An 11892-nucleotide genomic window follows, 5' to 3' on the forward strand; every position below is an offset into this window, starting at 1 on the left:
CTGACCAACTTGGGTACTTGCAAACGTGTGGCGCACTCGCACATACACACACACACACACACACAAATAAATAAAATTTTTAAAAAATAAAAACATACACCTGCTGTGCTCTCTCCTGGTCTACAGGGGGCTTGGGCGGCTGGTCCATTTACTGACCCTCATGAAGGGGAAGGAGATGGAGACAACAGAAGTCCCAGGAATTCGTAGCCGTTGTATAAAAGTCCTCTAAGATTGAAACATCCCATCCTGCAAGGAAGCTCTTTATACAGGAGGTCATCAACTCAAAATAGCTTCAGGTGGTTCCTGAAACTGACCAGATCCACTAGGCCCCGCCCCACCAGAGTAAGCACTAAAAGCTACGAAGAGGCCTGAGACCAGACAGGCAGGCTACCTGGAGGGCCAGCTGAGGCACCTGGGCAGGACGCTCTCCAACAGGTTGAGCTGCCTGCAGGCTGTGCAGTATGGTGCAGGTTTCCAGCTCTTGTGAGCTGTCTGTCACCCATGCTGGGGTGGGCTTTGGTGATGCAGCTGTCTTGTCATTTCTGCTCCTGTTAAGTGACCTCTCACCCAGACTCCTATAAGTAACCCCAGTAAAACTCACGGCTCACCAAGTTGGGCTTTGGTGGTATCTGTAATTTGGTCTGTTATGGGCTCCCTGTCTGAGGTAAGCAGACTTGTATGCTGTCTCTCCACAGGAGAGGTTTTGTCACAGCAGTAGCTGCTAAAAGACTACATTTGGGTTTACTAGGGGAGGAAGTATGGAATGATATTCAGGTAGTCAATGTGATCAGGGTTCATTTCAACCATTCAACAAGTGGCTAACACCAGCTTTTGTTAGTGTTTTGTTGTTTGGTTTGAGACAGGGTTTCTCTGTGTAGCCCTGGCTGTCTCAGAGCTCACTCTGTACACAAGGCTGGCCTTGAACTCGGAGAGCCACCCACTTCTTCCTCCAGAGTGTGCCACCATGCCCAGCTGGGGTTGTTCTTAATCTGGAAATCTACAGAAAGTGCTTGGGGCTGGAGAGATGGCTCAGTGGTTAAGAGCACTGACTGCTCTTCCCAAGGTCCTGAATTCAATTCCCAGCAACCACATGGTGGCTCACAACCATCTGTGATAGATGCTTTCTTCTGGTGTGTCTGAAGACAGTGACAGTGTGCTCATAAAATAAATCTTAAAAAAAAGCACACAGCACTCTTTTGCAGGGGATTTGGCTTTGCTTCCCAGCATCAACATCAGGCAACCGGCAGGTGCCTGTAACTCCCGCTTCTGCCTTCCCATTGTGTTTCATCACACTCAAACCCTCACACAAGACACACATATTCACCATTTATAACAAAAAACCCGAAACAAGCGCTTTGACACTGCCAGTCCTAGAACTGCCATTGGTCGAGTGTCCAAGCTTTGCTTTCCTGGGAAGGTGAGGCATGCTGGGAAGGTGAGGCATGCTGCAGGCTAACACTACACTTGGCACAGTCTGCTCAGTTCCTTGGCTCTGCAGTAACATACTAATCTTTGTTTGGATTTTGGTGGTGCTATTAATATACAGTGACTCACCAGAAGTGCAGCTTTCTGGAATGTTCTTCCCAGGGAGGTGATGTTCCTTCCCATGGATGACAACTCTGCAAATTACTCTTTAAAGGTCTGAACACACCCAGAACACTACAATGGGGTGGAGTGGAGGACAGGACGGGACAGGACAGGACAAACTTCCTAAATGATACAAATGTAAATGAATTGCCCTCCTAGGTAAAGTTGTACTTAGCAGTTATTCATTCCACAAATATGAATCAGGCACGTGCCTTGGGCACCAAGCCAGGAGTTAACAGTTTCTAGCCACACTTCTTTCCAGCTGCAGGGAGACGCCGGCTGATTGTAACCAGTCTTCGTTCCATTAGTGCACAATGCTACTCTGGGAGGTTCAGAGCAGGCTAGGGGTATAGCTCAGCAGAGGAACCTCACCTTCAATGTAAAAGGTATTTACTTAAGCCTCCAGCACCAAAGGGAGGGAGGGAAGTAGAGGAAGCGAGGAGAGTACTAGGGGCAATTGTCAAAGATGTTCTGAAGAGTGGCGTCTAAACAGAGGCAGAGGATGGAATATGTTCATTGGCTGGCACAAAGGCAGAGACCGTGCAAGCCAAGTCATTGCTCTCTCAATCAGGGTTGCCATTTGGGGATGAAATGTTTTGATTGCAAGGCAGTGGTGATTGCAACGCCTTTAATCCCAGCACTTGGGAGGCAGAGGCAGGCAGATTTCTGAGTTCCAGGCCAGCCTGGTCTACAGAGTGAGTTCCAGGACAGCCAGGGCTACACAGAGAAACGCTGTCTCAAAAAACAAACCAAAAAAGCCAAAAAGGAAAAAAAAAAAGTTTTGAAACCAGTTGCATGAATTGGGGATCATGGCTTATGTATGCCTGTAATCCCAGCACTGTGGCAAAGGTCTGAGTGGGTAGACTATAAAATACAAAGTTCCTAGACAGCCTGGGCCACATACAAGAAAAAGCTTGGGATAGATCTCAGCTCAGTGACAGAGCACCTGCCTAACATACATGAGGCTCTACATTCAATCACCAGGACTGAACACAGTAGGACATGGTGTACACCTTTAATGCCACACTTGGAAACACAAGAACTTAAGGACATTTTTAGCTGAGACGTTAGGCTAGCTTGACTGTAAGATCCTGTGTCAAACTGAAATGAGTCCCCAGGCTGTAGTTTTGTGTCAGCTTGACAAGTTAAAGTCATGACAGGAGGCAATCTCAAGAAAATGCCTCAAGATTGTAGGCTAGAGATGGCTCAGGTTAAGAGCACTGACTGCTCTTCCAGAGGTCCTGAGTTCAATTCCCAGCAACCACATGGTAGCTCACAAGTATCTGTAATGGGATCTGATGCTCTCTTCTGGTGTCTACAGCCAGTGTACTCACATAAAGGAAACAAGATTGGATTGCAGGTAGTCCTGTAAGATGTTTGAGACAGGTTTCGGTCTCTCTGGCTGTCCTGCAACTCTGTAGACCAGACTGGCCTCAAAGAAATCTGCCTGTCTTTGCCTCCCAAGTGCTGGGATTAAAGTGTGCCACCACTGCCCAGCAAGGCATTTTCTTAATTGATGGGGAGAGCCCAGCCCACTGTGGTTGGTGCCATTCCTTGGCTGGTGGTCCAGGATTCTGTACAAGCCAGTAAAGAGTACCTTCCATGGCCTCCGCCTCCAATCTAAACACCTGTTTGGTTGGGTTCCTGTCCTGATCCTCTAGGGCCCGTGGAGATGTCCAAATAAACTCCCTTCCCCCTCCCCAAGTTGCTTTGGTCCTAGTTTCATTGTGGAAACAAATACCCTAAGACAATTCCTTAACTACTTTGCTAGTGCTCTTAACCAGCCCCCCTTCTTATGCCCACTATTTTCCCTCACAGCCTCTAAGTACCCAAATTTTAGACAGAATTTCATGGAGCCCAGACTAAAGTTATACAGCCAAGCATGATCCTCATGCCTCCACATGAGAATGGCTCAAACATACTTATCTATGAGGTATTAGGACAAAACCCCAGGAACTCCACATACTAAGTATTGTAGTCTCAGTCTAGTACTGGGGGAGGACAGCCAATATTAAAATCACTGGACTCTACATGACCAGCCATAAAATCCCCAAATCCTCACCCTTTTAAAAAAAGGGGAAAAAAGACACATTGCACACTTTTCTTTTTATCTCATCTGTATTTACCTTTTAAAGCAGAATGTGATTGGGCACTATTATTTCCATTCACAAGCCTTGCTGAGTTACAAGACCTAGGGAAACTTAAGGTTTTGTTCTTGGTACTTTGGAAAACAAGCCACTTGGGGAGGTCCTGTCAAGCTGTTTTAACTTGTTTACGTCTAAGACTAGCACATGCAGAATGAACTACAGGGAGTGAAATTTTTAAGATGTAGCTTAAGCCATCTTAATTTGGTCAACTAAGGAATCCAGCTCAACAGCTAAACACTTCCGACCACAGAGGTAACGTTAACAGCAGGTTATGTCTTACAACAAATGTTCTATCAACCTCTTGAGTCAAACCTATAGTATCACAGTATCACATGTAGACATTTTATCTTCCCCTTAGTTTTCATGCCACACAGATGTTTTAAATGTTAACAAAAATAAACAGAAATCATGGAAAATATATTATCAGAAGGAATGAAGGTAAGCATCAAACACATAGTTCTGGTGAAGCTTAGTCTACTTCTTCCATGCGTGATGTGTCGTCATCTCCTTCCAGGGGTGGCATTTCTTCAGTTACAGCAGCACTGGTCTCATCCACAGTAGGATCATCCTCATCAATACCTGTGTTTTGGAAAGAAGTGTTACAGTTAATGCCAGCTAAGGGAGACTTGCTTTAGACTGAGATATCAATACCTCACTCTATCCCCCCAAAGCAAATTTTATTCATATGGGGCAAGACAATATATGCTTATAAATCCCAGCACTGGGAAAGAGGCAGCCCAATGCCAACTTCAGCTATATAGCGAATTTGAGGCTAGTAGTCCAAGCTAAATCTCAAACACAAAGGACATTGTTCATATACGCTTTACGCACTCATACCCCTGAGTTGAGGTTCCCAATATACAATTATTCCCAATATACAATTAATTGTCTCAATAGCTAAAAAAGTTAACATTCCTTTTATTTAAAGCCAGGGTTTGTATAGTCTTGGCTTTCCCAAACTCATTCTGTAGACTGGCCTCAAACTCAAATTGGTCTGTCTGTCCCTCTGTCTGTCCCCCTACACCCCTGACCCCACTAGGATTAAAGGTGTGAGTCACTATGGTGTTGCAACATGTTTCTTTTCCTTTAACATGTAGTCTACAATTAGTTTACCTAGACCAAGCTTGATCATCCTGTAGATCCTGTTAGCATGGGTCTGAGGATCTTCCAGACTGAAGCCAGAAGACAGGAGTGCGGTTTCATACAGCAAAATGACCAGATCTTTCACAGACTTGTCATTCTTGTCAGCCTCTGCCTTTTGCCTTAAGGTTTCAATAATGGAGTGATCAGGGTTTATCTCCAGGTGTTTCTTTGCTGCCATGTAACCCATTGTTGAGTTGTCTCTGAGGGCTTGAGCTTTCATGATTCTCTCCATGTTTGCTGTCCACCCATATGTGCTTGTGACAATACAGCATGGGGATGTCACCAGTCGGTTTGACACAACCACCTAAAAAACAAAAACACAAACAAAAGCAAAAAAAAACCTAAGTGATGACTTAGGCCATAGAACTTACCAGAAACTATTACAAACTGTAGGCATTAGTATATAGCTTCTGTAAGATAAATAACTGTAGATTACCAGTGATATAAACATTCACACACCTTTTCAACCTTTTTCTCCAAAATATCTTTCATAATTTTGCAGAGGTTCTCAAATTTTGTCTTTTTCTCTTCCTGTTTCTTCTTTTCCTCTTCATCTTCTGGAAGTTCCAGTCCCTCTTTGGTAACAGACACCAAGGTCTTGCCCTCAAATTCCTTCAGCTGTTGCACACAATACTCATCAATGGGCTCAATCATATAGATTACTTCTAAGCCATGCTTTCGGAGACGTTCCACAAAGGCTGAGTTAGCAACCTGGTCCTTGGTCTCACCTGAGATATATACCATAAAGTTACTTTCAGAACTGGTTCCATGTATTCAACTTTTCCTCAGGTACAGGCTTGTATAACCAAACTGGACATTTGCTGTCACACAGGTAAGAGAAAAAACGCCTATCTAGTTGACCATTACCTGTGATAAAATAGATGTGCTTCTGGTTTTCCTTCATTCTGGTGCAGTAGTCCTTCAGAGACACCATCTCATCCCCAGAAGCAGATGTGTAGTACCGCAACAGCTCTGAAAGCTTCTTCCGATTTTGAGAGTCTTCATGAATTCCAAGCTGAAACATAAGCAAAGGAAGTGTTTCACATAAAAATGATTAGCCTTTAATCTCAACACTAGAAAAGCAGAAGCCCATGAGTGTAAGTGTGAGGCCTGCCTCATATATACACAGCAAAACAAATTACAGGACAGCCAGACAGCCACAATTGAGAACTTGTCAAGACCCTGCCTCCCACCCCCCAAATCAAGCTAGTTTGAAAACTGCCAAGATGCCGGGCGGTGGTGGCGCCTTTAATCCCAGCACTTGGGAGGCAGAGGCAGGTATATTTCTGAGTTCAGCCTGGTCTACAGAATAAATTCCAGGACAGCCAGGACTTCACAGAGAAACCCTGTTTAGAAAAAAAAAAACTGCCAAGAAAATGTGTCAACACCAACCTTGATGTTTTTTGAGAACTGCTCATAAAACTTTTTGTAATTCTCTTTATCTTCTGCCAGTTCAGTAAATAGTTCTAAGCATTTCTTGACCAAGTTCTTTCTGATAACTTTCAGAATTTTGCTTTGTTGTAGCATTTCACGGGAAATATTTAGAGGGAGATCCTCAGAATCCACCACCCCTCTAATGAAATCTGGTGAAGAACAAAGGCATCCATTTAATCATTCTCAAAACTAAGGAGTCATTTTTGGCTTTTTTTTTTTCAAGGGGACTGAGCCCAGGGTCTCAAATGAGTTAGGTAAAACCCCTCCCCCACTAGGTCACATCCTCAGTCCCCAAACTAATACAGACCCAAGAGAGGTAATGGTAAAGAAAACAGTGCTTATTCCTCCTATTCATACTCACTCAGATATTCAGGGATTAACTCTTCACAGTTATCCATGATAAAAACTCTGCGAACATACAACTTGATGTTGTTCTTTTTCTTTCTGTTTTCAAACAGATCAAAAGGAGCGCGTCTTGGGACAAAAAGAAGGGCCCGGAATTCTAATTGTCCTTCAACAGAAAAATGCTGCAATAAAATGGAACATCTTTAACTGCCATGGACAAAATGAACTGAGTTTTCCACTGAGATAAGTTACACATAAAAGCATTTTTATAGGGAAGTGGGTATAAAGGTTAACAAAAGTCAGCCTGAAAACCTGCTTCAAGTCACTCACCTTTACAGCCAAATGTTCTTCCCAATCGTTGGTTAAGCTCTTGTAGAACTCTCCATATTCTTCATTAGTAATGTCATCAGGATTCCTGGTCCAAATCGGCTTTGTTTTGTTGAGTTCTTCTTGATCAATGTACTTTTCCTTTATCTTCTTCTTTTTCTTCTTGTCACCATCCTTCTTCTCTTCCTCTTCTTCATCAGAACCAACATCTTCTATTTCAGGCTTGTCATCAGACTCCTTTTCTTCTTTTTCTTTCTCTTCCTCCTTCTCTTCCTTTTCTTCAGCCTCATCATCACTGACTTCCTTATCACGTTCCTTCTCCACCTTAAAAAAGATAAGTCACTTCACTACCTGAATTATATACAACTAGGACAGATCTAAGAAATGCACACAATCAAGAAGCTTCTCATCAGTATTTTCTATAATTTCTCAACAGTCCTCTTCAGAGTACATAGACCCCCAACTTATTCCAAACGGGCTTATTAGTCTAGTGAACACCAGACTAATAAGAATTCTAAATCTATCCTCAGTTATCAACTATAAGAAATTTACCCCGTAGTTAACTTACAAACAGAGTAATGGGATAACCAATAAACTGAGAATGCTTCTTCACAATCTCCTTTATTCTCCTTTCCTCCAAATACTCAGTTTGGTCTTCTTTCAGATGCAAGATAACCTTTGTTCCACGACCCATTGGTTCACCTGGAAAAAAAAGAGCGAACATTAGCCATGTTATTTTTCACATTTCCTAGCAACCCTTCCTGAAGCTCCCTTTAGATAACAATTTTGGTAAGGGCCCAGGACTGAGCACTAAGGCTGTGCATCCAGAACGCTCTTTGAACCCTTCGATACTCCCAGTGAATCCTCTCGAGCAGACACACTACACTCTGAATACATGGTCTTTGGCCTATGCCTACCTGTGTCAGTCCTCACTGTGAAGGATCCCCCAGCTGAGGACTCCCAGGCATACTGCTCGTCATCATTGTGCTTCGTGATGACAGTCACTTTCTCAGCAACCAAATACGCAGAGTAAAAACCAACACCAAACTGGCCAATCATAGAGATATCTGCACCAGCCTGCAAAGCCTCCATGAAGGCTTTGGTGCCTGACTTGGCAATAGTGCCAAGGTTATTGATCAAGTCAGCCTTGGTCATTCCAATTCCAGTATCCACAATAGTGAGGGTTCGATCCTGTTTGTTGGGAATGAGATTAATGTGCAGCTCCTTCCCCGAGTCGAGTTTACTGGGGTCCGTCAAGCTCTCGTATCTGATTTTATCCAGAGCCTATGAAGATAGAAAAAAAAAGTCAAGCACACACGCAAATAAATCCCCAAGGTGAATTCTTATGGAAAGCAACATCCAATTCTCCAAGTGATAGATATATACTCACATCCGATGAATTGGAAATGAGCTCCCTCAGGAAGATCTCTTTGTTCGAGTAGAAAGTATTGATGATCAAGGACATTAACTGGGCAATTTCTGCCTGAAAGGCAAAGGTCTCGACCTCCTCCTCCTCCATTGGTTGGTCTTGGGTCTGGGTTTCCTCAGGCATCTGGGAACAGAGGGGGCACTATAAAGCCTCACAGAACGACTACCCCTTCTCTACAAATATTTTTTACGAACTCTATTTTGGTCTAAGAAAGAGGGGAGACGAGACGGAGAAGGGCGAGAAGCGGGGGGGGGGGGGGCTGACAAAGGGATGACCTCATTTCAGAATGCGGTAATTACGAGGCGCATGTGCGCGCCTCCGGGAGGACGTTCGGACCCAAGCGGCTCCACGCACGCCGTTCCTAACGGCCGCCCTCCCCCCCCACCCCGACACGCCCCCGCCATGGCGCCTCCCTCCCTCCGCCCGCGCCTCAGGAGCAGCGGCGGGAGCAGCCGGGGCGGCCTACGCAAAGGCTAGGCGACCCGCCCGACTCCCTGCCGCGGCTCCTCCTCGGCCGCCATCACTGCATCCCGGGCCTGGGGCGTCAGAGGCCGCCTGCGGCCTAGGGTCTGAGGTCATGGCCGCCCACCTCCGCGAGCTGAGGGAGGCTCGCATGGCGGCCCGGACCCCGCCGCCGCGCCCGCATCCCACAGCCTCGCCACCCAGGCCCCCGCTCAGTCCCTCAGCGCGAACGCTCACCTTGGCTGAATGAGCACGCACGAAACGTGACGAACCGTACCAGGACTCTGAAGCAACTGGCGCGCCGCCCCGCCCCGCGCCTGCCTTATATAGACGCGGGCCCGCCCCGCGCGCGGCGCTTCTTCCAGAAGCCTCCCGAACCTTCCGGAAGAACCCCACCCCCCCCGCAACCGCCGCCTCGGCCGCGCGCCGGCGCCTGCGCACTGGGCCGGCCCCGCCCCTCCACCTGGAGCGCGCGGAGAACGAACGCAAGCCCCTCCTCCACCGCCAGGTGCTCCGGGCATGCGCAGTCCGGAATTCTCTGCGGGCCGCGCGCCGCCGCTCGTGGAGCGCGGGCGAGCCGTCTAGCGCATGCGCTTGAGACCGCCATGTGAGCCTTGTGGTCTAGGGCTCCTTTCACCCCGCCCCCCGGGGTCTGCAAAAGGGACGGTCCCACGTGAGCGCGCGGGCCCTCTGTGGCGCGTTTAGGTGACAAGGTCCCCCTGTTTTCGGGCTCCCAGTGGGGACGCAGACCCCCGGCGGGAGGCGAGTCCGGCCCCTGGTTTCCACCTGATGGGTGGGGCTCCTCCCGGTCTGGGCTCCTGCTCGTTGCAGGGTCCGGCCCTGGGCGTTGTCAAGGATTTGGTTTTTTTTTTTTTTTCAATATTGTGCTATCTTATTTTATTGTAATTTTGGGGCCGGAAAGATGGCTCGTCCACTAAAAGTGCTTGGGTTTGATACCTGCCACCCAGATAGCGGAAAAAAGAGCTAACCGTCAGCGCTGTGTCACCCACGTGCCCGTACACACGCACTCGCACAGTGTGAAAACCAGTGTAAGGGGCTAGAGACAGGCTAGGGGCGGTTAGTGGTAGCAAACACACACGTTAAGGCGGCTCACAACCACCAGTAACTACAGTGCCGGGAAATACAGTATCCTCTCTGGCCTCTGCGGCACCAGGAACGCGCATGGTGCACAGACACATGTAAAAAAAAAAAAAAAAACGTTCGTATGAAACACTCTATCCTGATTTTTTGAAGCACCGTCATATGGTACATATGAAGTTGGGGCGATTAACGTGACCCAAAGGATTTCCAAAACCAAAAGGTTTCCTTGTTTGTTCCTTTATCGTTAGTAGGCTTTCCCTGTACCTTCCCCTTGGGTTTCTTCACACCCCCTATTTCCGAATCTTTTCCTGCTGGCAAAACTATTAAGATTAGAAAGAAAAGGGCTGGAGAGACAGCTCAGTGGTTAAGAACATTGACTTCCAGAGGACCGAGATCCAACTCCCAGCACCCACATGTCAGCTCTCTACTGTGTGTAACTCCAAGATCTGACCCCCTCTCACTAACATACATGCAGGCAAAATACCAGTGCACATAAAATAAGTAATTAAAAGAAGAAGAATGTCCTCTAAGAAGAAAGAATGTCCTCTAAGGACAAAAACACAGCAGGCAACCTCCCTGGGAGAGGAAGAAAATTACCCTCCTACCCTTCCCCCAGGGAATGAAGCCCTTTTATAGCAGTTGAGGAAATTTCTCTGACCTACCTCTCTGGACCATTTGAGTGAGGGTGTTAAGTAGAAACAGTTTTCTATTTTGAGGTAATTTTTTTTTTCTAGACAAGATCTCACTTTGCAGCCCCTTGCTATGTAGACCAGGCTGGCCCTGCTTCTGATGAGGTGTGTGACATTGTCCCAATCTGTACTGTTCCAGTGCCACTTGTTTTCCCTAAGAGTGGCCATTTGTGTTGGGTGCCAGGAGTATTAGGTGTTGATTTTTAATTGTTTGCATAAAAACTACAAGTCAAGCTCCAAGTTGTTAGGATCTGTATCCTAGAAAGGGTCATTTTGGTTTTTATTTTTGGTCTTTCGGTCTCCACACTGAGAATGAACCCAAGGCCTCCTACGTGCTACACTAGGCAGTGGGAGCACTGAGCTATCCGAGGGTCTCAGTTGCTGATATTTGCTTTAGGGGACCCTTAGCGCAGCAGACTGTGAACGTTCATCTTCCTATCTCAGCCTTCCAAGTAGCTGGGACTGAAGGCCAAGACACGGCTTAAGGTCTCTTGTTATCAAGCAGGCAAGCAAGCAGCCAACCAACTAAAATCTAAAAAGGATAAAAGCAGAGTTTAAAGGGTTGGAGGGCAGGGCGTGGTCATCACGAGGCAGCCGAAACCAGAGAAAAGTAAAAGGACAATAATAGTAAGAGAAAGAAAGCCGGTCACTCTGGAGTCTAACCGAAGTTTCTCACCAACTGAGAGTCACAAACTTGAGAACAATTAATAGCACTTGCTTGTGAAGGTTGCCAGCAAAGACTATATTCCTTGTGCTAGCGTTTTTTTTTTTGGTATGCTCTTCCCCACAGTTACCTGGCAACTGCCAGGTAAGCCTGTCCCACTATAAAAGGGGCTGCTTGCCCCCTCCTTCCTCTCTCTCTCTTTGTTTCTCGATCTCTTTCTCCATCTCTTGCCTCTAGCTTCTCTCTGTCCCCTCCCCCTTCCCTTTCCCCTCTCTCCACGTGGTCATGGCGGGCCTCCTCTCCTCTTTTCGTGTGTGTCTCTCTCTCTCTCTCTCTCTCTCTCTCTGCCTGCCTCCACTACCCTCCTGGCCCCCCTCCCTATGTCCTGAATAAACTCTATTCTATACTATACAGTCGTGTGGCTGGTCCCTCAGGGGGAAGGGAGGCTTCACCATGGGCCTGCAGAGACACCCCCTTCCCCCACACCTCACCACACATCCACCAAACATATTCCTCCCTTCTCTTATCTTTTTATAAAACAAAACACCAACCTGTCTCCTTCAC

General features: G+C 46.7%; 1 protein-coding gene across 1 annotated transcript; it reads right to left on the reverse strand.

The window, feature by feature from the left end:
• Window positions 1-3686: 3686 nt before the first annotated feature.
• On the reverse strand, window positions 3687-9251 carry Hsp90aa1 (heat shock protein 90 alpha family class A member 1). Its single transcript, XM_028764464.1, has 11 exons — window positions 9112-9251; window positions 8374-8535; window positions 7901-8267; window positions 7552-7685; window positions 6987-7307; window positions 6673-6838; window positions 6270-6460; window positions 5745-5892; window positions 5337-5605; window positions 4848-5181; window positions 3687-4313 (listed from the first exon to the last, which is right to left on the reverse strand). The coding sequence occupies exons 2-11, from the start codon at window positions 8533-8535 to the stop codon at window positions 4204-4206; spliced, it is 2202 nt and encodes a 733-aa protein (XP_028620297.1). The 5' UTR covers window positions 9112-9251; the 3' UTR covers window positions 3687-4203.
• Between the last annotated feature and the right edge of the window lie 2641 nt (window positions 9252-11892).

The sequence above is a fragment of the Grammomys surdaster genome, unplaced genomic scaffold (assembly GCF_004785775.1).
Source record: "Grammomys surdaster isolate TR1022 unplaced genomic scaffold, NIH_TR_1.0 144, whole genome shotgun sequence".
NCBI classification, from domain to species: domain Eukaryota; kingdom Metazoa; phylum Chordata; class Mammalia; order Rodentia; family Muridae; genus Grammomys; species Grammomys surdaster.

Coding starts and splice junctions, on each gene's coding strand:
- Hsp90aa1 (XM_028764464.1), bottom strand. CDS start 8,535: ATGCCTGAGGAAACCCAGACCCAAGACCAACCAATGGAGGAGGAGGAG. Junction 7,308..7,551: donor GTTATCCCATTACTCTGTTT/GTAAGTTAACTA, acceptor ATCTTTTTTAAG/GTGGAGAAGGAACGTGATAA. Junction 6,461..6,672: donor GTTAATCCCTGAATATCTGA/GTGAGTATGAAT, acceptor GTTCTTCACCAG/ATTTCATTAGAGGGGTGGTG.